The sequence below is a fragment of the Cyrtonyx montezumae genome, unplaced genomic scaffold, assembly GCF_038088225.1.
Source record: "Cyrtonyx montezumae isolate F1298 unplaced genomic scaffold, pur_monq_1.0 scaffold_3, whole genome shotgun sequence".
Classification (NCBI taxonomy): Eukaryota; Metazoa; Chordata; class Aves; order Galliformes; family Odontophoridae; genus Cyrtonyx; species Cyrtonyx montezumae.
The window spans coordinates 72,630,920-72,658,358 of record NW_027072034.1 but is presented as its reverse complement, the minus strand read 5'-3'; the positions used below and the strand labels follow the sequence as shown (position 1 = coordinate 72,658,358).

The following is a 27,439-nucleotide window of genomic DNA, read 5'->3' as shown; positions in this document are numbered from 1 at the left end:
GAGATAGAGATGTAAAGAAGATTTTCAGTGGCTGAAAGATGAGCTCAGGTCACGTGTATTTTCCAGCCATCGAGTGACTCCTCTTCCGCGTGTGATACCTGTTCCATAAGAAGACATCTTCAAAAGGAGTGAAGAATCACCTAATGAAATAGTTTACAAATGAAATAAATCCTTGAAGCTTGCATAAACTAATGGAATTTTCTTTTATATGCTGTGGAGTGGAATGTGTTCAGTATTTCTAACAGGAAAAGTGAGAAACAGGTTCTGCCCTCCATAACCACCAAGTCCATGTAAGATCTCATGATTTATATTTAGAACAGTTTCAGCATTTAATTCAGTGTGTGTTATCCACGCAAAAACATAAGGTGCAAACTCAGAGTTCTTACAGTTATTTGTCTTGCAAACCTTATTCTGTTCCATTTTGAAGGTTAGCCACATATTGCACAAATGAATCAAGTGCACATACTTTATATTAGAAAGATTTTAGCTCCAAGAAGAGGACTTGGAGCAAAGTTTTTTTTTTATAAATCCAGGAGTAACAAAATACTTGCAAGAAGTATGTGCAGAGTCAAATGGTACAACTCCAGAAGAGAGATGGTATTTTAAAGGTTGCCCTGCCTCAAAGCATCTAAACATGCAAGAAAGAAGTAAATATGACAAAACAATAAGGTGTTATAAAACAGCAGCATTCATGAGAAAAATCTGATTTTGTATAGACCTACTGACCACAGTTTTTGGTCCAGTAACAGTGTAGTTATTTCATCTAGAGAAATTCAATGATATCTGCACAAACCTAGCTCACGCAGAGCTGAGTTCTATGCTGCTGACAGACAGTAACTTCTGAGCCCAGAAATTTGAAAAAGCTGCAACTGGATTATGTTTAAATACTCTCTTTCCCTTTACAAATGAGGAAATCTCGAACTCACATCTAGAAGGGACAAGATCTTGAACTCGACTTGGAGAAAGGATGCATTTACCCCTTCCAGAACCCCTGGCCTTCATTTCCTGCAGAAAGAAATAAGCATTCAAAATAAGAAGTCTTCTCTAAAGTGGCATGCGTAACTATTTGTGATACCTGGGAGTAGTAGTAATAAATAACACACCACAAGAAACTGCCCAGCTAGAGATTATTTTCCTTTTCTCAGTCTACCAAGTATTCCTCAAAAAAAAAAAGCATCCAAAACAGAAGATGGCTAACCCGAAATTACCAAGTGTGTTCTGTCTAGAAGACTTGAGTTAACTTGAAATAACACAGGAAAACAATTTGAAGAACCTGACCTGAAAACGTGCAGCATCCAGTATCAGTTGCCTCAGATTGTGACTGAAGCGGAAATACAAGTCTTCAAGAGGCAGGTGAGCAGCTGTCAGTGAGACTCCATACGAACCAGCGAAAGATCTACTGATGCAATAACTTGACCAGGGAAATAAAGAAATCAAGAAAAGCTTTGTTAATAGGGTTGTAATGCTTATATACAGAAACACAGCATTCTTAGATCTTCAACTGACAAGGCCACCACAGATCAAGACGCAGAGATGACAGAGGGCAAAAGGATATTGTCAAAGCAGCTAACAACCCTGAATGCTTCCAAGTTCACCAGCATATTCTATCAAATTAACACAGTCACTTCCCCATGCTGTCAAATGTAACCACTCATAAGCATTAAATCCATCACTGGAAATTTGCTTAATACTGGTTGTTTTTTTTAATAAAAAATTAATTACTATTTCTCTCAAATAATATTACTACTATTGACTGAGATCTTAAACTGCATTTCTTTCCCAACTATTTGTCCTTCCCTCAACCTAAAAAAGAGAAGCTTGCGTATCTACATTATATGTAAAACAGTATACAAATTTCTAGAGATGGACTAAAATATACTGAGAATTTCCCATCGAACTGAAGCTTAGTAAACCTCTGAAGAAAAACACTGAATTTGAACAAAGAACATTTCTTTCAGCTCTCCAATAGCGAAGGTAGTGATGACCAAGTGATGGATATTATCATAGACATCACGTTATACCAAACTGCTACAGCAGCATACTGCTTTACAGTATTAATACAAAAACTAAAGTGAAAATAGAATGAAGTCCTGGAAGTGCAAGAAATAAATAAAACTCAAGATTCAGAATCACCGTGCTCAAAGCAATCGGGGCCAAAAAGCGTGTGTAACAAAATGAAATGCCATCACACTGCAGATAACTCCTGTGAAATACTCACGCCATTTTCTTACAGGATGCCAAAGCACAGTAAAGTATATCATTCTCTTCATGCCACTTGCACCTACATAAAATGAAACGGAGGTTTACTGTCTAAGTATCTACATCTTTAATCAACGCGAACAGTTGGCCTGATCAGAAGGAACAGGAGCAAACATCAAAGGTTATCTTTTGTCTCAGTGATCATCCATTTAAAATTACACAGATGACCAACATTTACTAACAGATCTAGATGACTTATGTAGAGTTGAGAACTGCACTTAACCAGCAACCTTCCAGACACTGTGGCAGAGACAAAAGGAAACCCCATTAAATTCTGATTATCTTTAAGTTTCCCACTACAACGAAAATCCCTCTTAATACAACCATCCCCGTTTCATTCTGCAAATGTTATGAAGTACTTTTTTTTCCTCCGTTCTCTTTAATGCTTTCCTCTACTGTGAAGTAGTAGTTTCTTTCAGAAGGAAAGAAACAGCAGTGATTACTCAGTGATCTAGATGTCCATAGCATAAGCAGATTTTCAGGGATAAGTGCTAGTAGACAAAAAATTCAATAGAATTAAGATCAAATTATTAATTCTTCTTTATAACAGAAGCATACTTCAGCTTTTCTCCACTGTTAACTGTATCAGTGCTAAGTATTCTGCAATGCCTCTAGGTACTATATAATAGAACACAAGGATCCAAAAGTAGTAAAAACATTACTGTTCAAGACATGTAAGGAAAAGAAGAAAAACAATCCTATGAAATACATGCATTCTAGCATTATAAAAAGAATTCCTTCAGGAAAGTGTGAGATGTAACTTGACTCTTGAGCTTGTTTTCTGCCACTAGAAAGCACATCTAGCTCATCATCACAGTTGCAGTGTGAGGTACATACTAAAATCCAGCTTCTCAAGGCTCTGAATCTCCTCACTTCTATGACTTCAAGTATCACAATATATTTTCTTTTTTTAACTGTCCTTTAAATCAAGCTCCAGACTCAGCATTAGAGACACCGGTCTTTTTTTTTTTTTTTTTGAAAGATAGCAACGCACATCTCCTGTTTTAGCCACGCTGTGATAAGAAATCTTTTGATGAGATGGTTTCCTGAAGAATTTAGCCTAGCTGTGCACAAGCTGCACTTAAGGCACCCAGACACATCAGAACAATACCCATTTCCACAGAAAAAGAAACCAACATACCTGGTATTACTGGAAAAATCCCACAGGACAACATTTAGCTCTCTAAACACCCAAGCGTTGGATGGCTCCTTTTGGCATTCCTTCTGGTGCAGTTTTATTACCAGGTCTTCTACAGTAAGAAGCTCCAGAGATCTCCGAACACCTATAGCCCAGAGGAAATCCACATCAGCATAACATCCACTCTTTTCAGCCAGCCTTTGTTCACTCTTCATCTTCTTCTATCCCTACAGTCACGTAAACCTCAACAAATTATTCTGCCACTGATATTAATAATATCTGGCATTTTATCAAGGCAGGTCCTATACTCTCTCAGTTTACTCCACTATATCCTACCTACAGGCCATCTTTCCTCAGAAGCTGCTAGTTCCCCCATCTGTTCCCCTACACTCACCTTCTCAGTAATCTCACTGCTTCTGCACCTTTTTCTGGTTGTACTCTTCATCTGCTCATTAGCCGGTTAGCTGACTAACCATGCAGCATTTATGGGGAGGGAGAGAAGAAGCACACGCAACAGTTCTAGCTATCAGTATCAGCTTTTATGAAACTCCTGAGACCTGAACTCCTTCTGACAAATACAGCAGTCCATGATCAGATAACCCTCCTTTCTTGGAGAAACAAAAGCCAAAAACAACTGTTTTCCCACCTGCTACACTAGCCATTCGTTCAAGACACCAGCTGATTCGGAATCTGCCATCAGACTAGAAAAAGAAAATCTCAGTCACATTCAAGAACATAATAAGTACAGTATATAATTTAATATCTGCAAGACCTCAGGCTGCACTTAAAAAAAATCATTCCCAAAACAAAAGTCCATGTTTATATACAACCTCCCGGAAAATTACCTTGAAGAGGAATCAAATACCAAGGCAGTCTTCCAACCAAATCTCAGGAGAAATTCTGGGCTAATACATGGAGACAAGTTAACTGTTAACTCATACTACAGCCATCTCTACTAACTGCTGTATGTTATTTTCCCTCCATGCACAGCACTTGTATTTATATATGGAGCCCAAGATCTAGATCCTCCACTCCTTTTATGAGTTAACTAGCACTAGGCTCAAGGGGAATAAAAAAAATTATATATAGTTGGCACGATGCTTACATTCCTCTGAACCTCAGTGTTTTATTTCACTCATCAGCAATTCAGCAAAAATAAGATGTACAGCATTCTCACGTGAAAAGTCATTAAAGTGTAAAAACATCCTCAGAGAAGCGAGATTACCCAACTATTATCCAGTACACTCAACTTAAGTACAATCTTAAAAATTCCAAACAGTGTCAGAACAGTCTGAAATGCTCATCAATAGACAGAGCCAGACACGCAGGCTGTGAATAAGTAGGCAGAAATTGTGTCGCTCATTTCTGGAAAGGTTAGCTTCTTTCTCTAACAGAGCAGGGGTTTGTATGTGTGGCTAGGTGTGGAAGGAAAAAGAACAAAAAAGGAAGCTTGCTTATTTAGGTTCCATATCATTTTTAGTTCCTGCAAAAAGCTGGAAACAAAAAAAACAGGTTTCAACTGCCAAACTTATGTAAGGTAATTTCTTTCTATAATGGAAGAAAACTTTGAGTGTGTCATCGTCCCAACCTCCCCCATCACTCATTTGCACACAGAATGCGCATTAGAGCAAAGTCTCTCCTTGATTACCCACTGGAAGAGAACTCAGGTTTTGATTTTGAGTGCCTTACTTTGACCTTGTGTAGGTTAAGACAAATTACTAATACCAAATGGTATAGTTAGTCAAAAGAGATTGTATACTTTATCTTCTGGATAATCCTTCTAAACAGACAATTGATAAGAAGAGAAACACTCAGCTGTTTCCAAAGATTGAAGCTCGCAAAAGAAACTCCACAAGGGAGGGATCTCTTGCAACAAGAGATCCTTCCCTGATGGTGGTCAGCCCTTAAATGGGGTCCGGGAGAGGTGGAGTCAGACACCACCCCTTCCAGTCATACAGGTGCACTGCCTTCACCTGTGCTCCCACAGCTGCCTCACTGCTCACCTCAGGTGATCAGTGGTTCAACAGTTCCCTTACACCCTGATCATACCTTGCAGTAAAAACGAGGACAAGCACCTCCAGCTGGCTGGGCAAACTTAAGAAGTTCACGTATGACAACTGGGTAGCAAGTACGCGAAAGACAAAATCCAGACAGAGGAATCTTATGAGTGGCATCACCTAGCAAAAGGTGAAGAGGATAAAATTTTAATTTATGAGAAATTTTGTTTCTTAAACCACCATCTGCCCTCCTCTGTAATTTGATGTATATACATCTATACTTAAAAACAATGCCTCTCTTTCCCTACAGAGAAGATGTGTAATTGAAGCTACGAAAACCTTATTTCCTGAAAAAGGCTAGCAATCTGGGCTGTGAGCAGATGCATGCACATCTACCCCTTTTGAGAGGTCATTATCTAAATACTTGACGTAGGATAACATAAGCCAAGTTTGTTCCCTGTGCACACAAGGGGAGTAATTGTACTAACGGAAAGAGACAATCTATAAACACTGCTTAAGAGTCACGAGGGAAACACAGCAGTGAAGAGCTCTGCTGTTTGAGGGTACAAGAAATAAGCAAGGTGACTGCAGCAAGCTGTCCTCTCACCCCTTGCTCTTCAAAAGATGACAGGAAGTCCCCAGAAGGGGAAGCTTCCAGGTGAGACTTACAAAACAACTGGATATAGAACAGATAAGCAGAATCCAAAACTGTAAAGCCTTGCATAGCACTCTTCTTCTCCTCCACTGATACTCACTAGCAGCCTGGCAGTGATACCGAAAACCAAGTGGTGGTACTTCTGCAGAAAAACACGAGGAATGGGAGAAAAAGAAACAACCGTCATCCATCACCACAGTGACAGATCCTTAACTCTGAAATAGGCAGCAGATTTTTATTTATACAAAGGAGCAGCTTCACCTTCCCCTGTGGCCTTGTACAACTACCACAACTATTCTTGAAAACAAATATTTTCAGTTGCATTCATTTGAAGAGTATATTGCATTGCATTTATAAGTTAAGCCCAGAACAAACATTCCTCAGCACGAAATAAAGCACAAACATCAGAAGTGCCCTTTGGATTTATTCTGCCCTCTACAAAGCTTCATGCAGACCAAGTACTTAAGTAGATGTTCAAAAGCAAGCAGAAAACAGCAATGCTCAGTTATTTAAAGTAGAAGTCTAATCGCTTGTAGCTAAAGAAAGAAACCTATCTTAATATCAGAAATCTAATGAGCACAGCAGCAACTGGCACTAGAAAACTTCCCTCTCAACCCAGAGCAAGATGAACTACTTCCAGGCTACCCCCCTTCCTTGGAAATCACCTGCATCTATGAAGTGATGGAAGTCAGCCATTATGCCCTCCTTCAGGGAGTACTTGACACACCCGATTTCACAAGGGAGGAAGCGCTGATCACAGTGGGACGGCAGCTTGCCGTGACTGTAGATGTCCAGGAAATAGAAGATGTCTGCAACCACAGCTGAAAGGAAAAAAAGAGATATAATTTTGTTACTTTAATTAAAATTAGAAAATAAAGTATCTTCTATTGGTTTTGAATGACCAAACAATACTTTAACTAACAGTCACAAACGCTACATAATGCTGTTTCTGAAGTTAAAGATAGTACCCACCCTTACACTGTGCCCCTCATCAAAACAAGTAAACAAAAACCTTATTTGTTCTACTAAAATGATGTAGTAGGCTAGATTCTATGATACTCAGCACCACCTGTCCCAAGCTTAAGTTCTGGCACTACTTTACATGGATCTTGATTTCCACAAGCTGCAGTGGGAAAGGAAGACAGACCTCCTGAGTGGAGCTCTTTTCACAAAGAAAAAAAATGAATCCGGTATGGGCAACCACGCAAGACTTTCACTGAGAAATATTAAGGAGCAAGATCATAAAACGCATCTCGGACTCAGCTGAAAGATCAGTTATGCCAGCTCAAGTCACCATCATCAACCTGATCAAGTTTACATTATAGCAACAGCTGAGCATAGATTCTGGCAGTGAGAAAGCTAACAGATATTACACTTTTTCAACAGAGCTACTATTTTCTGAGCCTGCATAACTATGACATGTTCAAGAGACTAGTTAGGTAAAAGGCTTGAGCAGAAACTTGACCAAACAGCACAGATACAGCTTCTATTAACTGGCTGTTTAACTTCTATTGCAAGTGTCACCATCTATCATTTTCCACAATAAAACATGCTTGTTACTTAATTCTAATCCAAACATCCATTTGAAGACAAGGTACAGATGGTAAAAAGCTTGCTTTTCAAGACACGTGGAAACTAGCCAGGATGTCCCACAGGTACTGACCAAGTACTTACCCATTTATATCATTTATATTATATAGGTGTTAGATTAGTTTGAGCTTCTTGCCCTTGGATCTCAGTACGAACATTCTATTATCCCAAACTTGGATTAGGCCTTGTAAATCACAAATGTCAGAGCAAAAAGCCCTGAGGGAACTGTAAGTAATGTATTAGTAACAATACACCCATTAAGCTAAAAGAAAAACAGGTAGTGGAATTATTTCAAGGGATGCAGAGGAGCATTTGCACCAACTACACGAGGAAAGGTCTTCGTGGGCCTACACCATCACTAAGAACAAGCACACATCTGACAAAGGCAACTACTGCCAAAATGAAAACTATCTTCGTACGGGTACAACACAGAATATCTTTAGAAGGCAAGCTTTTATCTAACAGCACCGGCTACTGTAAGATCACTGTACCCTGATCACTCATCCATGATATAGCAGAGGCATCAAGAAGAGATGTCACTCTGTACGTCTCTGTAGTCACGTGAGCAGGTACTGGATTCTTAGGGCCCTAGAAAAGATGAGAAAACTCCATCAACTAACTCTAATGAAATTCATCACCTCTTACCAAAGAAAGACAGGATGTCCACTGCTCATTATGGCTAAGTGGAACAAATTCTTAGTGTGTATACAAGTGCCTGAAGACTTGAAGGCTAAGGCAAGAATACTAACAGAGAACGGTTATCTTAGTACCTCAATCAACACACAGTTGGAAGGAATTTCAGCTAAGCTTCTGAAGTGTAATAGAAGTATTAAAAAAAATTGTTTTGTTCAACTTAATGATGCATAGAAGGAAGTTTTCAGACTGAAATCTTCAACAATTCCCACAACTTTGATAAAGAAACCTCAAAACGCTCATTTGCCTTTGATTAGGATAGGTATTCATCTGAGCTGATAAATCCCTGAGTAACTAGACTTTTCTGTGGCTATGAGACCAAGAGGGAGTTGCAGTTCTATTAATAAAGTCCTGCACATCCATACACGAACAGTGAGCTCTTAGGGCAGCAAAAAGATTTGGGCAGATGCCCAGAAACCTCAGAGGCTTACACGATGCAATCTAGGCATAAAGTGTGAGTAACATCCACATTCACATTCCAGATAATTGTCTCTGCCTGACAAGGGCTGATAATTATCAGTTTACAGTACTCAGAATGAGCAATTAGCCCCATTGATGCAAACACCACTTGCTCCTTCCTGCACCTTTACCTCCTTGGCTGCAGCTTGCAAGGATTTCTTTTCCTTCCACTTCAGAGCCTTCTCTGCATAGACCATCTTCTCCTCCTTTGTCAGCAGCTTGAAGCAAAGAGAACCATCAATGCCTCTGTACCTCTCCCTTCAGCAACCCCACAAATCAACGTTTCCTTGCTTCCAAACGGAGTCTGTCAATTCTCACATAACTCCCTCACAAAGCCGTTTGGCTTCAACGCAGGGCACCCCACGAGCACACGCTCCCTCAGCACCCAAAGGCGCTGCCATCCCACAGAGGTCTTCCCCTGAGGCCGCCCTCCATTCTCCCCAAGCCCTCTCCCCTGAACAACAGCCCTCTCCCCTGAACAACAGCCCTCTCCCCTGAACAACAGCCCTCTCCCCTGAACAACAGCCCTCTCCCCTGAACAACAGCCCTCTCCCCTGAACAACAGCCCTCTCCCCTGAACAACAGCCCTCTCCCCTGAACAACAGCCCTCTCCCCTGAACAACAGCCCTCTCCCCTGAACAACAGCCCTCTCCCCTGAACAACAGCCCTCTCCCCTGAACAACAGCCCTCTCCCCTGAACAACAGCCCTCTCCCCTGAACAACAGCCCTCTCCCCTGAACAACAGCCCTCTCCCCTGAACAACAGCCCTCTCCCCTCACCGCCCACTCCTGGCTGAGGTGAGGAATGCCATCGCTCACTCGGCTCACGGGCAGGCCGCGCTGCCGCAGCAGGGGCAGATGCTCACGCACGAAGAAATAGTAAGGGCTGCGAGAGCGCTGCGAGCGAGACATGGCGGCCACACGCCTCGTCCTCCACAGCCACACCACCACAGCGCTGCAAAGGGGCGCTGCTGGCGGGGAGGGAGTACGGCGGATTAGAGGGCGCCTGCTTTCCTTTTAATGTGTGGGTAGTGCCGCCTCCTGCAGGTGCAGAGTTGCCGAAGGCCTTGAGGGCTCTCAAAGGCAGTTAACGGCCTCAGCAGCGGCCCTGGGACGCCGCCCTGAGCTGGAGTTCGTTGAAGCTCGAGCCTGGGGGGCAGCCTCGTGGCCCGAGCTTGGTTTTGAGATACGTAACAGGAGTGTGGAGGAGCTGAGAAGGCGTGCATTTGCTTGGAAAGGCAAGCTTAGTTATTAAAAATATTTTGAGAGCTCATGTCTTAGGGCCGCAAAAAGATTCCTGGGGATAGAATGCTTTCCCTATGAGGACAGGCTGAGAGCTGGGGCTGTTCTGCCCCAAGAAGAGAAGGCTCCAGGGAGACCTGGGAGAGACCTCTCTATCTAAAGCTGTAAGAAGGAGGAGGACAGACTCTTTAGCAGAGCCTGTGGTGATAGGACAAGCGGAAATGGTTTCAAACTAAAAGATTTAGAGCGAATATAAGGAAGAAATTTATTACAATAAGGGTGGTGAGAAGCAGGAACTGGTTTTCCAGAGAGGTGGATGCCCCATCCCTGGAGACACCCAAGGTCAGGCACCTGATGGAGCTGGAGGTGTCCCTGTTCGTTGCAGGAGAGTTGGACTGGATGACCTTTAAGGATAAAACCGTTCTATGATGCTGTCTGTTACAAAACTGAGACATCTGTATAGACTCTTGTGGGTTTTTGTTTGTTTGTTTGTTTTGATATATCTCATCGAGTACCTGATACTTGTTTCATTGAAAATTTGCATGCTGAGCCACGGTTCAAATAAGATAAAAGCTGGAAACAATCAGATGTATATCATCATGGTGAGCAGCATGAGTTGCTTCCTCCCTTAAGCCTTCTATTGATCTCTCTCAAAGTACTTGTCACTGGCCAGAATAAATTAAAAACTAAAAGGAAATTAACAGAGCAACAACCACAATTAACTGTAGAAGAAAATTTTAATCTGTTACCAGAAGGGATTGTGAAATATGATTGCCTGCAATGGAAGACTGTAAGTTTGATCTGAAGCAGGGTAACTGAAATGGCAGTGTCAGCATAAGATCTGATTAAGTTCTAGCCAGATTTTTCTTCTCCTAGGTGTGTGATGTCTGCCACATTGCTTGCTGTTCCCTTTACCTATGGGGACCACCTTGATGGGGAATCATCTTCAGGATGTGGTTGCAGTTCCTGCATAGCCTGCGTGGTGTAGCAGAACAAGAGCCAGCTCACTGCTTCTCATGCAGCCAACTTAACTGAAGGTGTCCCAGAAATCTCAATAAAAATGTAGCTCTGGCTTGGAAGATTCCTTCCAATCTTCTACCACGGAGTGAATTTACTGTAAACCTAGACACAAGGATCAAAAATACTTCTAAAGACTTCCATGTGTTTCCAAAGGACAACTTTGCCTTTTCCCCTCAGTGTAGCTTCTTTCTTTATCTTCTGTCTAGGTAACTGAGTCTGTTTAGCTTGAAAGGAGGTAACTGCTGTCTAGGCTAAAATCTTTAACTTAGCTAATTGCGTTTGTCACTGCCGGAACTGCTGGCAGATAAGGTCAGATCAGATTGCTTTTGCATCTCACTGGTGGCTGGTTTCTCTGACGGTTAAAAAAAGCGGATGCAGTTCAGTCTTCTGGAGGCTCTTATATCTTGTTCAAATCCAATTAAACAGTTTATGTTATGCTGTTTGTGAACCACTGAATGGGTTTGCTCTTAAATTTATGGGAAGAGCCAATGACATTACTAAAAACATATAAAATCTTGATGTGAATTTAACGAGAATAACTTTTTAAAGTCACTATCACTCTTGTGCAAAATCATTTATACCTCAGACTAGTTCCTGATATATTAATACTAAATGTCTCAAGTGAGACTGCAAGAAATAACTCATCTTTTAAATACAAACTTTTGCAGAATCTAGCTTTTTAGCCCCAAAGGTGAATATTTATTTTGTATTACTGTGTGAGTGTTGCTAGAAGTGAACCTGTGCACATTTGCTTTCGTTTCTTTCACAGTGTGCTTTTCTCTCGTGCAGCTTTGTGACCCACCCTTTAACAGTCCATCCTTTTAAAAAATTCAGATAATGTGTGCATCAACTCTGAAAAGGACAAGGTTGCAGTAATAGCACTCCTAGGGCCACATGTGTGGTTGAAAAATAAAATGAATAAGCAACAAGGAGGGAAAGGTTTTTCCTACATAAGGTTAAGGAAGAGAAAAAAAAGAGGGCAGAGATCATCTTTGGAGCACAGTGTCATCAGTGTTCCTAGCCCTGGCCCTGGGAAAATCTCCCTGTGATTGAACTAGAAACTCATGTTTTAAGTATGCAGTTGCCTGCTGTTTAACTTAGCTGGCAGAAGAGGCCTTTAAAGCATTTATGCTGATTTGTAAATAATTTTTGCAGCATTGGGGCCGTTCCAGGGGATAAAAGCAAGCGTTGTGCCAATGTTTATACGTTACTTTTTCACTAACTACTTAATTCAGTGAAATTACTCAATATACCAACACCTGACTATTAGATCTCTGGCTTGGAAATCCAGCTCCAGAACTGGAGACCTGTGCTTTCCCATCCATGTATGTATTACATGTCTCAAAAAATTGCATGTCACAAAATATGGTCAGTGTACACTGAAAAACTGTCAGGAACTTTGTTGCCACTAATGCTGCTTCATTCATTCAGGATTTGTGGCAATGACCTTCTTTCCAAGAAACCTCTTACAGCAGTTTATCAGAAGGATGAACAAAGTTACTCTAAAACAACATGGCAGCAATTCCATTTAATGTTGCCCAGTGATCCACTAAAGCAGTGCCTGCAACACATTTGGGGAGAAGATGGGGAAGTGAACAACACTTAATGAATTCCTAGGAATTAATGTATACATACCTAACGTTGATACTCACACCCCTCCCAAGATGGGAACTGAGCAGAAATGGAGTGGCACTCCAGACAGTCAATAGTATATTTCTATTTGGTTATGTTCAGCTTTCAGACGGAAGAATACACACGCATATGCTTTATCTGTGCATGAAAAAGAAAGCAACAACAGAACACCAGATTTTAAGTGCTCACAAACCATTTTCCCATCTGCAGGACTACCAAGATCTGTTCGCCAAACTGGGAAGAACAGAACAGTATTATTCTGATAAATCATTAATAGTACGCTTGCTGAAAGAAATCTTGCTAAGATATTTATATATTATTTTTTCCTCCTTCTAATAGTACCTCGGAAATCTAGCAGTTATTTCGTGTGTAATGAAGTGTACAAAGGAAAAAAAGAAGTCCATTTCAACAATCCAGCAAGCCAAAGTCAAGGCAAATGGCCACTGTTATACTTGTTTCACTCACAAATCTATCAAGGAAGGCAAGTGGGATGGTGAGGCATGATTTTGGCTTGGCAAATCCACGCTGACCGCTGCCACTCTTCTCCTCCTACTTCACATACCCAAAAAAATGTGTTCCAAGAGGGCTCAAGCCACGATCTTTCCAAGAAGCACGGGAATTTATCAGTTTATGGTTCCCCAGACTGTCTTTCGGCAGATAGGTGCAATATATTTGCCTTCCATCCACTGTTACACTTCTCATGCTTTCTGAGACCTTTTCAGGACAGAACAGCTTTGCAAGGATATCAGGCAGCCTTCTCATTCTCATAATCTATATTTCTGGGGTGACTGGGGGTTCCCAAGAGTTAACCATGTTGGAGGCTGAAATAAGCCTCACTGGTAAAGACTGTCAAAAACATCCTATTGTGACTGGCCCAGGGGCTCCATGTATACTTGGTATTGATTACCTCAAAAGGGGATATTTTAAGGATCCCAAAGGGTATCAATGGGCCTTTGGAATAGCTGCTGTGGACGCAGACAACGTTAAGCAGCTGTCTGCTTTGCCTGGCCTATCAGAAGATCCGTCTGTTGTGGGGTTGCTCCAAGTGGAGGAGCAACAGGTACCGATTGCTACAAAAACGGTGCACAGACGGCAGTACCGAACCAACAGGGATTCCTTGCTCCCCATTCATAATTTGATTCGTCAGCTAGAGAGCCAGGGAGTGATCAGCAAAACTCACTCACCTTTTAACAGCCCCATATGGCCGGTGCGTAAAGCCAGTGGAGAACGGAGGCTGACGGTAGATTACCGTGGCCTGAATGAAGTCACACCCCCACTGAGTGCTGCTGTGCCAGACATGCTACAACTCCAGTACGAACTGGAGTCAAAAGCAGCCAAGTGGTATGCCACCACTGACATTGCTAATGCCTTCTTCTCAATTCCTTTGGCCACAGAATGCAGGCCACAGTTTGCCTTCACCTGGAGGGGCGTTCAGTACACCTGGAACCGTTTGCCCCAGGGGTGGAAGCACAGCCCAACCATTTGCCATGGGTTGGTCCAAACTGCATTGGAACAGGGCGGTGCTCCTGAGCGCTTACAATACATTGATGATATCATTGTGTGGGGCAATACAGCAGGAGAAGTTTTTGAGAAAGGAGAGAGAATAATCCAGATCCTTCTGCGAGCTGGCTTTGCTATCAAGCGAAGCAAAGTGAAAGGGCCTGCACAGGAAATTCAGTTCCTAGGTATAAAGTGGCAAGATGGACGTCGTCACATCCCTACAGATGTGATTAACAAAATCACTGCCATGTCTCCACCCACCAGTAAGACAGAGACCCAAGCTTTTTTGGGTGTAGTGGACTTTTGGAGAATGCATGTTCCAAACTACAGTCTCATTGTGAGCCCTCTCTATCGGGTGACGCGGAAGAAGAATGATTTTGTGTGGGGCCCTGAGCAGCAGCAGGCTTTTGAGCAAATTAAGCAGGAGATAGCCCGTGCCGTGGCCCTGGGGCCAGTGCGGACGGGACAGGATGTAAAGAACATCCTCTACACTGCTGCTGGAAAGGAAGGTCCCACTTGGAGTTTGTGGCAAAGAGCTCCTGGAGAGACCCGAGGCCGACCCCTTGGATTCTGGAGTCGGGCGTACAGGGGGTCTGAGGAGCGCTACACTCCAACTGAGAAGGAGATCTTAGCCGCGTACGAGGGGGTTCGAGCTGCTTTCCGAAGTAATCGGTACTGAAACGCAGCTCCTCCTGGCACCTCGACTGCCAGTGCTGAACTGGATGTTCAAAGGAAAGGTTCCCTCTACCCATCATGCTACTGATGCCACTTGGAGTAAGTGGATTGCGCTGATTACACAGCGAGCTCGGATGGGGAGCCTTAGTCATCCAGGAATCCTAGAAGTGATCACGGACTGGCCTGAAGGTAAAAAGTTTGGAACAATACCAGCAGAGGAGGTATCACGTGCCAAAGAGGCCCCACCATATAATGAACTACCAGACAATGAAAAGAGATATGCCCTGTTCACAGATGGATCCTGTCGCATTGTGGGTAAGCACCGCAGATGGAAATCTGCTGTGTGGAGCCCCACACGACGAGTTGCTGAGGCCACTGAAGGAAAAGGAGAACCAAGTCAATTTGCAGAGGTAAAGGCTGTCCAGCTGGCCTTAGATATTGCTGAACGAGAGAGGTGGCCAGTGCTTTATCTTTACACTGACTCATGGATGGTGGCAAATGCTTTATGGGGGTGGTTACAGCAACGGGAACAAAATGGTTGGCAACGGAGGGGTAAACCTATTTGGGCTGCTGAACTGTGGAGAGACATTGCTGCCCGAATAAAGAATATGGTTGTAAAGGTGCGCCATGTAGATGCTCATGTTCCTAAGAGCCGGGCAACTGAGGAACAACAAAATAACCATCAGGTAGATCGAGCTGCCAAAGTTAAGGTGGCTCAAGCAGACTTGGACTGGCAACACAAGAGTGAATTATTTTTAGCTCGCTGGGCCCATGAGACCTCTGGCCATCAAGGAAGAGATGCAACATATAAATGGGCTAGAGACCGAGGGGTGGACTTAACTATGGATGCTATTGCACAGGTTATCCATGACTGTGATACGTGCGCCACAATTAAACAAGCCAAGAGAATGAAACCTCTTTGGGAAGAAGGGCGATGGCAAAAGTATAAATATGGGGAGGCGTGGCAGGTTGATTATATCACCTTGCCACGATCTCGCAGTGGTAAGCGTTACGTGCTCACCATGGTGGAAGCAACCACTGGGTGGCTTGAAACATATGCAGTACCCCATGCTACCGCCCGAAACACCATCTTAGGGCTCGAGAAACAAGTCCTGTGGCGACATGGCACTCCAGAAAGAATTGAGTCCGATAATGGAACTCATTTCAAAAATTCTCTTGTAAATACTTGGGCCAAAGATCATGGTATTGAATGGATTTATCATATCCCCTATCACGCACCAGCTTCTGGTAAAATTGAAAGGTACAATGGGTTGTTAAAAACCACATTGAAAGCAATGGGTGGCGGAACATTTAAGCACTGGGAGAAGCATTTGGCAGAAGCCACCTGGTTGGTCAACACTCGAGGATCCATCAATCGTGATGGTCCTGCCCAATCCAGATCTCTACCTACTGTAGAGGGAGATAAGGTCCCTGTAGTACACGTAAAGAACATGTTGGGAAAAGCAGTTTGGGTCCTTCCAGCTTCTGGAAAGGGCAAACCTCTCCGTGGAACTGTTTTTGCTCAGGGACCTGGGTCCACTTGGTGGGTGATGCAGAAGAATGGGGATGTTCAGTGTGTACCACAAGGGAATTTGATGTTGGGCGAGTGCAGTCGGTAATTCCATGTATATACTTATATATGTTGTGTGTGTGTGTATATAATGCATGTTAATCACTGTTCTTCTATACATATATATCAAACATGATGTAGTGATGTGGAATAAGGGGTGGAATGTCATGGTTTTATGATTTTTGGTACTGGTATTCCACATCGTAACATCATGTAGTGCATTTAGAGTTAAAGAGTTAATGCTCCAGCTCCGTGGATCATCGATAGTTCCAGGTATACCTGTCTCAGAAGAGAAGAACAACTCCATTCCCCAGAGGACTTTGCGATGCTTTGCGTTCTTACGTGTTTACACTCAGAGGGAAAGATAAAAACTGTCTGCGGTCACGGGACACTCTCTTTCCTTTTGGGATCGACTCAGCAGTGGGTGCTCGCTGCCGTCCGCCTTCAGCGTTAGCGTAAGGCCTTCGGTTTATCGGACACTCTCTCTTGCTCATTTTATTTGATTTATTAGCTTTAATTCCAATTATATTGTATTACATTGTGTTATTTTGCTTTCCGATATCTTATTTAGTAAATTAGCTTTCCTCCTCAGATCGCTGCCGCTGTTTTGTTCCTAGGCCCATCTCCCTTTTCCCTTTCCCCCTTCCCTGGGGCGTGGGTCCCCCGCACCAATCGTCACAGAACCGGGCCGAACCTGCCCGTAAACCGTTTGACAAACTGTCACCACACTTTTTCATAGAATATCTGCTTTTTTGCATCGAATGACTACTCGAGTTCTCAGTGGGTGGAAGAAACCAATTCTGAGCAATCCTTTGAGACCATGACACTGTATACTCTCCAGTGCATCCTGTCATACCTCCACTGCTCTCTCCATTTGTAGAGAGTTACACTGAAATTTTATCTTCCATATACAGATGAGGTGAAGGGGGTTACTAAAGAAAAAAAATAAAGCAGCACTTGTTTAAAGCTGGAGTGGCCACTAAAGAATTTCTAATTCAATGATGTTGCTAATCACTCTTGAATTTGCACTCCATCCATTAAGAAACAGAACTACCATAGCATTTCTTTTTAGAGAGGACACAACTTCAAAACATCTTCCAGTAGATCTTCTCTAAGTCCAGTAAGTAACAGTTTCATCATTTCAACAAGAACTTGAACAATCAAAAGTTGCACGTAAGATGAAAAGACAACCAACATTTTCTCCAGACAGCAGTTTATTTCCTTAAGAAAAAGAAAAAGATACAGATGTAAAGAAGATTTTCAGTGGCTGAAAGATGAGCTCAGGTCACGTGTATTTTCCAGCCATCGAGTGACTCCTCTTCCGCGTGTGATACTTGTTCCATAAGAAGACATCTTCAAAAGGAGTGAAGAATCACCTAATGAAATAGTTTACAAATGAAATAAATCCTTGAAGCTTGCATAAACTAATGGAATTTTCTTTTATATGCTGTGGAGTGGAATGTGTTCAGTATTTCTAACAGGAAAAGTGAGAAACAGGTTCTGCCCTCCATAACCACCAAGTCCATGTAAGATCTCATGATTTATATTTAGAACAGTTTCAGCATTTAATTCAGTGTGTGTTATCCACGCAAAAACATAAGGTGCAAACTCAGAGTTCTTACAGTTATTTGTCTTGCAAACCTTATTCTGTTCCATTTTGAAGGTTAGCCACATATTGCACAAATGAATCAAGTGCACATACTTTATATTAGAAAGATTTTAGCTCCAAGAAGAGGACTTGGAGCAAAGTTTTTTTTTTATAAATCCAGGAGTAACAAAATACTTGCAAGAAGTATGTGCAGAGTCAAATGGTACAACTCCAGAAGAGAGATGGTATTTTAAAGATTGCCCTGCCTCAAAGCATCTAAACATGCAAGAAAGAAGTAAATATGACAAAACAATAAGGTGTTATAAAACAGCAGCATTCATGAGAAAAATCTGATTTTGTATAGACCTACTGACCACAGTTTTTGGTCCAGTAACAGTGTAGTTATTTCATCTAGAGAAATTCAATGATATCTGCACAAACCTAGCTCACGCAGAGCTGAGTTCTATGCTGCTGACAGACAGTAACTTCTGAGCCCAGAAATTTGAAAAAGCTGCAACTGGATTATGTTTAAATACTCTCTTTCCCTTTACAAATGAGGAAATCTCGAACTCACATCTAGAAGGGACAAGATCTTGAACTCGACTTGGAGAAAGGATGCATTTACCCCTTCCAGAACCCCTGGCCTTCATTTCCTGCAGAAAGAAATAAGCATTCAAAATAAGAAGTCTTCTCTAAAGTGGCATGCGTAACTATTTGTGATACCTGGGAGTAGTAGTAATAAATAACACACCACAAGAAACTGCCCAGCTAGAGATTATTTTCCTTTTCTCAGTCTACCAAGTATTCCTCAAAAAAAAAAAGCATCCAAAACAGAAGATGGCTAACCCGAAATTACCAAGTGTGTTCTGTCTAGAAGACTTGAGTTAACTTGAAATAACACAGGAAAACAATTTGAAGAACCTGACCTGAAAACGTGCAGCATCCAGTATCAGTTGCCTCAGATTGTGACTGAAGCGGAAATACAAGTCTTCAAGAGGCAGGTGAGCAGCTGTCAGTGAGACTCCATACGAACCAGCGAAAGATCTACTGATGCAATAACTTGACCAGGGAAATAAAGAAATCAAGAAAAGCTTTGTTAATAGGGTTGTAATGCTTATATACAGAAACACAGCATTCTTAGATCTTCAACTGACAAGGCCACCACAGATCAAGACGCAGAGATGACAGAGGGCAAAAGGATATTGTCAAAGCAGCTAACAACCCTGAATGCTTCCAAGTTCACCAGCATATTCTATCAAATTAACACAGTCACTTCCCCATGCTGTCAAATGTAACCACTCATAAGCATTAAATCCATCACTGGAAATTTGCTTAATACTGGTTGTTTTTTTTAATAAAAAATTAATTACTATTTCTCTCAAATAATATTACTACTATTGACTGAGATCTTAAACTGCATTTCTTTCCCAACTATTTGTCCTTCCCTCAACCTAAAAAAGAGAAGCTTGCGTATCTACATTATATGTAAAACAGTATACAAATTTCTAGAGATGGACTAAAATATACTGAGAATTTCCCATCGAACTGAAGCTTAGTAAACCTCTGAAGAAAAACACTGAATTTGAACAAAGAACATTTCTTTCAGCTCTCCAATAGCGAAGGTAGTGATGACCAAGTGATGGATATTATCATAGACATCACGTTATACCAAACTGCTACAGCAGCATACTGCTTTACAGTATTAATACAAAAACTAAAGTGAAAATAGAATGAAGTCCTGGAAGTGCAAGAAATAAATAAAACTCAAGATTCAGAATCACCGTGCTCAAAGCAATCGGGGCCAAAAAGCGTGTGTAACAAAATGAAATGCCATCACACTGCAGACAACTCCTGTGAAATACTCACGCCATTTTCTTACAGGATGCCAAAGCACAGTAAAGTATATCATTCTCTTCATGCCACTTGCACCTACATAAAATGAAACGGAGGTTTACTGTCTAAGTATCTACATCTTTAATCAACGCGAACAGTTGGCCTGATCAGAAGGAACAGGAGCAAACATCAAAGGTTATCTTTTGTCTCAGTGATCATCCATTTAAAATTACACAGATGACCAACATTTACTAACAGATCTAGATGACTTATGTAGAGTTGAGAACTGCACTTAACCAGCAACCTTCCAGACACTGTGGCAGAGACAAAAGGAAACCCCATTAAATTCTGATTATCTTTAAGTTTCCCACTACAACGAAAATCCCTCTTAATACAACCATCCCCGTTTCATTCTGCAAATGTTATGAAGTACTTTTTTTTCCTCCGTTCTCTTTAATGCTTTCCTCTACTGTGAAGTAGTAGTTTCTTTCAGAAGGAAAGAAACAGCAGTGATTACTCAGTGATCTAGATGTCCATAGCATAAGCAGATTTTCAGGGATAAGTGCTAGTAGACAAAAAATTCAATAGAATTAAGATCAAATTATTAATTCTTCTTTATAACAGAAGCATACTTCAGCTTTTCTCCACTGTTAACTGTATCAGTGCTAAGTATTCTGCAATGCCTCTAGGTACTATATAATAGAACACAAGGATCCAAAAGTAGTAAAAACATTACTGTTCAAGACATGTAAGGAAAAGAAGAAAAACAATCCTATGAAATACATGCATTCTAGCATTATAAAAAGAATTCCTTCAGGAAAGTGTGAGATGTAACTTGACTCTTGAGCTTGTTTTCTGCCACTAGAAAGCACATCTAGCTCATCATCACAGTTGCAGTGTGAGGTACATACTAAAATCCAGCTTCTCAAGGCTCTGAATCTCCTCACTTCTATGACTTCAAGTATCACAATATATTTTCTTTTTTTAACTGTCCTTTAAATCAAGCTCCAGACTCAGCATTAGAGACACCGGTCTTTTTTTTTTTTTTTTTTTGAAAGATAGCAACGCACATCTCCTGTTTTAGCCACGCTGTGATAAGAAATCTTTTGATGAGATGGTTTCCTGAAGAATTTAGCCTAGCTGTGCACAAGCTGCACTTAAGGCACCCAGACACATCAGAACAATACCCATTTCCACAGAAAAAGAAACCAACATACCTGGTATTACTGGAAAAATCCCACAGGACAACATTTAGCTCTCTAAACACCCAAGCGTTGGATGGCTCCTTTTGGCATTCCTTCTGGTGCAGTTTTATTACCAGGTCTTCTACAGTAAGAAGCTCCAGAGATCTCCGAACACCTATAGCCCAGAGGAAATCCACATCAGCATAACATCCACTCTTTTCAGCCAGCCTTTGTTCACTCTTCATCTTCTTCTATCCCTACAGTCACGTAAACCTCAACAAATTATTCTGCCACTGATATTAATAATATCTGGCATTTTATCAAGGCAGGTCCTATACTCTCTCAGTTTACTCCACTATATCCTACCTACAGGCCATCTTTCCTCAGAAGCTGCTAGTTCCCCCATCTGTTCCCCTACACTCACCTTCTCAGTAATCTCACTGCTTCTGCACCTTTTTCTGGTTGTACTCTTCATCTGCTCATTAGCCGGTTAGCTGACTAACCATGCAGCATTTATGGGGAGGGAGAGAAGAAGCACACGCAACAGTTCTAGCTATCAGTATCAGCTTTTATGAAACTCCTGAGACCTGAACTCCTTCTGACAAATACAGCAGTCCATGATCAGATAACCCTCCTTTCTTGGAGAAACAAAAGCCAAAAACAACTGTTTTCCCACCTGCTACACTAGCCATTCGTTCAAGACACCAGCTGATTCGGAATCTGCCATCAGACTAGAAAAAGAAAATCTCAGTCACATTCAAGAACATAATAAGTACAGTATATAATTTAATATCTGCAAGACCTCAGGCTGCACTTAAAAAAAATCATTCCCAAAACAAAAGTCCATGTTTATATACAACCTCCCTGAAAATTACCTTGAAGAGGAATCAAATACCAAGGCAGTCTTCCAACCAAATCTCAGGAGAAATTCTGGGCTAATACATGGAGACAAGTTAACTGTTAACTCATACTACAGCCATCTCTACTAACTGCTGTATGTTATTTTCCCTCCATGCACAGCACTTGTATTTATATATGGAGCCCAAGATCTAGATCCTCCACTCCTTTTATGAGTTAACTAGCACTAGGCTCAAGGGGAATAAAAAAAATTATATATAGTTGGCACGATGCTTACATTCCTCTGAACCTCAGTGTTTTATTTCACTCATCAGCAATTCAGCAAAAATAAGATGTACAGCATTCTCACGTGAAAAGTCATTAAAGTGTAAAAACATCCTCAGAGAAGCGAGATTACCCAACTATTATCCAGTACACTCAACTTAAGTACAATCTTAAAAATTCCAAACAGTGTCAGAACAGTCTGAAATGCTCATCAATAGACAGAGCCAGACACGCAGGCTGTGAATAAGTAGGCAGAAATTGTGTCGCTCATTTCTGGAAAGGTTAGCTTCTTTCTCTAACAGAGCAGGGGTTTGTATGTGTGGCTAGGTGTGGAAGGAAAAAGAACAAAAAAGGAAGCTTGCTTATTTAGGTTCCATATCATTTTTAGTTCCTGCAAAAAGCTGGAAACAAAAAAAACAGGTTTCAACTGCCAAACTTATGTAAGGTAATTTCTTTCTATAATGGAAGAAAACTTTGAGTGTGTCATCGTCCCAACCTCCCCCATCACTCATTTGCACACAGAATGCGCATTAGAGCAAAGTCTCTCCTTGATTACCCACTGGAAGAGAACTCAGGTTTTGATTTTGAGTGCCTTACTTTGACCTTGTGTAGGTTAAGACAAATTACTAATACCAAATGGTATAGTTAGTCAAAAGAGATTGTATACTTTATCTTCTGGATAATCCTTCTAAACAGACAATTGATAAGAAGAGAAACACTCAGCTGTTTCCAAAGATTGAAGCTCGCAAAAGAAACTCCACAAGGGAGGGATCTCTTGCAACAAGAGATCCTTCCCTGATGGTGGTCAGCCCTTAAATGGGGTCCGGGAGAGGTGGAGTCAGACACCACCCCTTCCAGTCATACAGGTGCACTGCCTTCACCTGTGCTCCCACAGCTGCCTCACTGCTCACCTCAGGTGATCAGTGGTTCAACAGTTCCCTTACACCCTGATCATACCTTGCAGTAAAAACGAGGACAAGCACCTCCAGCTGGCTGGGCAAACTTAAGAAGTTCACGTATGACAACTGGGTAGCAAGTACGCGAAAGACAAAATCCAGACAGAGGAATCTTATGAGTGGCATCACCTAGCAAAAGGTGAAGAGGATAAAATTTTAATTTATGAGAAATTTTGTTTCTTAAACCACCATCTGCCCTCCTCTGTAATTTGATGTATATACATCTATACTTAAAAACAATGCCTCTCTTTCCCTACAGAGAAGATGTGTAATTGAAGCTACGAAAACCTTATTTCCTGAAAAAGGCTAGCAATCTGGGCTGTGAGCAGATGCATGCACATCTACCCCTTTTGAGAGGTCATTATCTAAATACTTGACGTAGGATAACATAAGCCAAGTTTGTTCCCTGTGCACACAAGGGGAGTAATTGTACTAACGGAAAGAGACAATCTATAAACACTGCTTAAGAGTCACGAGGGAAACACAGCAGTGAAGAGCTCTGCTGTTTGAGGGTACAAGAAATAAGCAAGGTGACTGCAGCAAGCTGTCCTCTCACCCCTTGCTCTTCAAAAGATGACAGGAAGTCCCCAGAAGGGGAAGCTTCCAGGTGAGACTTACAAAACAACTGGATATAGAACAGATAAGCAGAATCCAAAACTGTAAAGCCTTGCATAGCACTCTTCTTCTCCTCCACTGATACTCACTAGCAGCCTGGCAGTGATACCGAAAACCAAGTGGTGGTACTTCTGCAGAAAAACACGAGGAATGGGAGAAAAAGAAACAACCGTCATCCATCACCACAGTGACAGATCCTTAACTCTGAAATAGGCAGCAGATTTTTATTTATACAAAGGAGCAGCTTCACCTTCCCCTGTGGCCTTGTACAACTACCACAACTATTCTTGAAAACAAATATTTTCAGTTGCATTCATTTGAAGAGTATATTGCATTGCATTTATAAGTTAAGCCCAGAACAAACATTCCTCAGCACGAAATAAAGCACAAACATCAGAAGTGCCCTTTGGATTTATTCTGCCCTCTACAAAGCTTCATGCAGACCAAGTACTTAAGTAGATGTTCAAAAGCAAGCAGAAAACAGCAATGCTCAGTTATTTAAAGTAGAAGTCTAATCGCTTGTAGCTAAAGAAAGAAACCTATCTTAATATCAGAAATCTAATGAGCACAGCAGCAACTGGCACTAGAAAACTTCCCTCTCAACCCAGAGCAAGATGAACTACTTCCAGGCTACCCCCCTTCCTTGGAAATCACCTGCATCTATGAAGTGATGGAAGTCAGCCATTATGCCCTCCTTCAGGGAGTACTTGACACACCCGATTTCACAAGGGAGGAAGCGCTGATCACAGTGGGACGGCAGCTTGCCGTGACTGTAGATGTCCAGGAAATAGAAGATGTCTGCAACCACAGCTGAAAGGAAAAAAAGAGATATAATTTTGTTACTTTAATTAAAATTAGAAAATAAAGTATCTTCTATTGGTTTTGAATGACCAAACAATACTTTAACTAACAGTCACAAACGCTACATAATGCTGTTTCTGAAGTTAAAGATAGTACCCACCCTTACACTGTGCCCCTCATCAAAACAAGTAAACAAAAACCTTATTTGTTCTACTAAAATGATGTAGTAGGCTAGATTCTATGATACTCAGCACCACCTGTCCCAAGCTTAAGTTCTGGCACTACTTTACATGGATCTTGATTTCCACAAGCTGCAGTGGGAAAGGAAGACAGACCTCCTGAGTGGAGCTCTTTTCACAAAGAAAAAAAATGAATCCGGTATGGGCAACCACGCAAGACTTTCACTGAGAAATATTAAGGAGCAAGATCATAAAACGCATCTCGGACTCAGCTGAAAGATCAGTTATGCCAGCTCAAGTCACCATCATCAACCTGATCAAGTTTACATTATAGCAACAGCTGAGCATAGATTCTGGCAGTGAGAAAGCTAACAGATATTACACTTTTTCAACAGAGCTACTATTTTCTGAGCCTGCATAACTATGACATGTTCAAGAGACTAGTTAGGTAAAAGGCTTGAGCAGAAACTTGACCAAACAGCACAGATACAGCTTCTATTAACTGGCTGTTTAACTTCTATTGCAAGTGTCACCATCTATCATTTTCCACAATAAAACATGCTTGTTACTTAATTCTAATCCAAACATCCATTTGAAGACAAGGTACAGATGGTAAAAAGCTTGCTTTTCAAGACACGTGGAAACTAGCCAGGATGTCCCACAGGTACTGACCAAGTACTTACCCATTTATATCATTTATATTATATAGGTGTTAGATTAGTTTGAGCTTCTTGCCCTTGGATCTCAGTACGAACATTCTATTATCCCAAACTTGGATTAGGCCTTGTAAATCACAAATGTCAGAGCAAAAAGCCCTGAGGGAACTGTAAGTAATGTATTAGTAACAATACACCCATTAAGCTAAAAGAAAAACAGGTAGTGGAATTATTTCAAGGGATGCAGAGGAGCATTTGCACCAACTACACGAGGAAAGGTCTTCGTGGGCCTACACCATCACTAAGAACAAGCACACATCTGACAAAGGCAACTACTGCCAAAATGAAAACTATCTTCGTACGGGTACAACACAGAATATCTTTAGAAGGCAAGCTTTTATCTAACAGCACCGGCTACTGTAAGATCACTGTACCCTGATCACTCATCCATGATATAGCAGAGGCATCAAGAAGAGATGTCACTCTGTACGTCTCTGTAGTCACGTGAGCAGGTACTGGATTCTTAGGGCCCTAGAAAAGATGAGAAAACTCCATCAACTAACTCTAATGAAATTCATCACCTCTTACCAAAGAAAGACAGGATGTCCACTGCTCATTATGGCTAAGTGGAACAAATTCTTAGTGTGTATACAAGTGCCTGAAGACTTGAAGGCTAAGGCAAGAATACTAACAGAGAACGGTTATCTTAGTACCTCAATCAACACACAGTTGGAAGGAATTTCAGCTAAGCTTCTGAAGTGTAATAGAAGTATTAAAAAAAATTGTTTTGTTCAACTTAATGATGCATAGAAGGAAGTTTTCAGACTGAAATCTTCAACAATTCCCACAACTTTGATAAAGAAACCTCAAAACGCTCATTTGCCTTTGATTAGGATAGGTATTCATCTGAGCTGATAAATCCCTGAGTAACTAGACTTTTCTGTGGCTATGAGACCAAGAGGGAGTTGCAGTTCTATTAATAAAGTCCTGCACATCCATACACGAACAGTGAGCTCTTAGGGCAGCAAAAAGATTTGGGCAGATGCCCAGAAACCTCAGAGGCTTACACGATGCAATCTAGGCATAAAGTGTGAGTAACATCCACATTCACATTCCAGATAATTGTCTCTGCCTGACAAGGGCTGATAATTATCAGTTTACAGTACTCAGAATGAGCAATTAGCCCCATTGATGCAAACACCACTTGCTCCTTCCTGCACCTTTACCTCCTTGGCTGCAGCTTGCAAGGATTTCTTTTCCTTCCACTTCAGAGCCTTCTCTGCATAGACCATCTTCTCCTCCTTTGTCAGCAGCTTGAAGCAAAGAGAACCATCAATGCCTCTGTACCTCTCCCTTCAGCAACCCCATAAATCAACGTTTCCTTGCTTCCAAACGGAGTCTGTCAATTCTCACATAACTCCCTCACAAAGCCGTTTGGCTTCAACGCAGGGCACCCCACGAGCACACGCTCCCTCAGCACCCAAAGGCGCTGCCATCCCACAGAGGTCTTCCCCTGAGGCCGCCCTCCATTCTCCCCAAGCCCTCTCCCCTGAACAACAGCCCTCTCCCCTGAACAACAGCCCTCTCCCCTGAACAACAGCCCTCTCCCCTGAACAACAGCCCTCTCCCCTGAACAACAGCCCTCTCCCCTGAACAACAGCCCTCTCCCCTGAACAACAGCCCTCTCCCCTGAACAACAGCCCTCTCCCCTGAACAACAGCCCTCTCCCCTGAACAACAGCCCTCTCCCCTGAACAACAGCCCTCTCCCCTGAACAACAGCCCTCTCCCCTGAACAACAGCCCTCTCCCCTGAACAACAGCCCTCTCCCCTGAACAACAGCCCTCTCCCCTGAACAACAGCCCTCTCCCCTGAACAACAGCCCTCTCCCCTGAACAACAGCCCTCTCCCCTCACCGCCCACTCCTGGCTGAGGTGAGGAATGCCATCGCTCACTCGGCTCACGGGCAGGCCGCGCTGCCGCAGCAGGGGCAGATGCTCACGCACGAAGAAATAGTAAGGGCTGCGAGAGCGCTGCGAGCGAGACATGGCGGCCACACGCCTCGTCCTCCACAGCCA

At 42.0% G+C, this 27,439-nt stretch overlaps 2 protein-coding genes across 2 annotated transcripts; both read right to left on the bottom strand.

Annotated features, from left to right (window-relative positions):
• Positions 1-24: 24 nt before the first annotated feature.
• LOC136053350 (protein maelstrom homolog) lies at positions 25-9,702 on the bottom strand. Its single transcript, XM_065744116.1, has 12 exons — positions 9,571-9,702; positions 8,923-9,009; positions 8,131-8,227; positions 6,715-6,870; positions 6,150-6,191; positions 5,447-5,574; positions 4,044-4,098; positions 3,401-3,542; positions 2,219-2,281; positions 1,279-1,411; positions 927-1,005; positions 25-140 (listed from the first exon to the last, which is right to left on the bottom strand). The coding sequence occupies exons 1-12, from the start codon at positions 9,700-9,702 to the stop codon at positions 25-27; spliced, it is 1,230 nt and encodes a 409-aa protein (XP_065600188.1).
• Positions 9,703-17,689: 7,987 nt separating this feature from the next.
• Positions 17,690-27,409, bottom strand: LOC136053349 (protein maelstrom homolog). The gene is made up of 12 exons (XM_065744115.1): positions 27,278-27,409; positions 26,590-26,676; positions 25,798-25,894; positions 24,382-24,537; positions 23,817-23,858; positions 23,114-23,241; positions 21,711-21,765; positions 21,068-21,209; positions 19,884-19,946; positions 18,944-19,076; positions 18,592-18,670; positions 17,690-17,805 (listed from the first exon to the last, which is right to left on the bottom strand). The coding sequence occupies exons 1-12, from the start codon at positions 27,407-27,409 to the stop codon at positions 17,690-17,692; spliced, it is 1,230 nt and encodes a 409-aa protein (XP_065600187.1).
• Between the last annotated feature and the right edge of the window lie 30 nt (positions 27,410-27,439).

Coding starts and splice junctions, on each gene's coding strand:
- LOC136053350 (XM_065744116.1), bottom strand. CDS start 9,702: ATGTCTCGCTCGCAGCGCTCTCGCAGCCCTTACTATTTCTTCGTGCGT. Junction 6,871..8,130: donor ATCATGGATGAGTGATCAGG/GTACAGTGATCT, acceptor TTTTCCTTTCAG/CTGTGGTTGCAGACATCTTC. Junction 4,099..5,446: donor GTCCTCGTTTTTACTGCAAG/GTATGATCAGGG, acceptor TTCTTTTTCTAG/TCTGATGGCAGATTCCGAAT.
- LOC136053349 (XM_065744115.1), bottom strand. CDS start 27,409: ATGTCTCGCTCGCAGCGCTCTCGCAGCCCTTACTATTTCTTCGTGCGT. Junction 21,766..23,113: donor GTCCTCGTTTTTACTGCAAG/GTATGATCAGGG, acceptor TTCTTTTTCTAG/TCTGATGGCAGATTCCGAAT. Junction 19,077..19,883: donor GCATCCTGTAAGAAAATGGC/GTGAGTATTTCA, acceptor TCCCTGGTCAAG/TTATTGCATCAGTAGATCTT.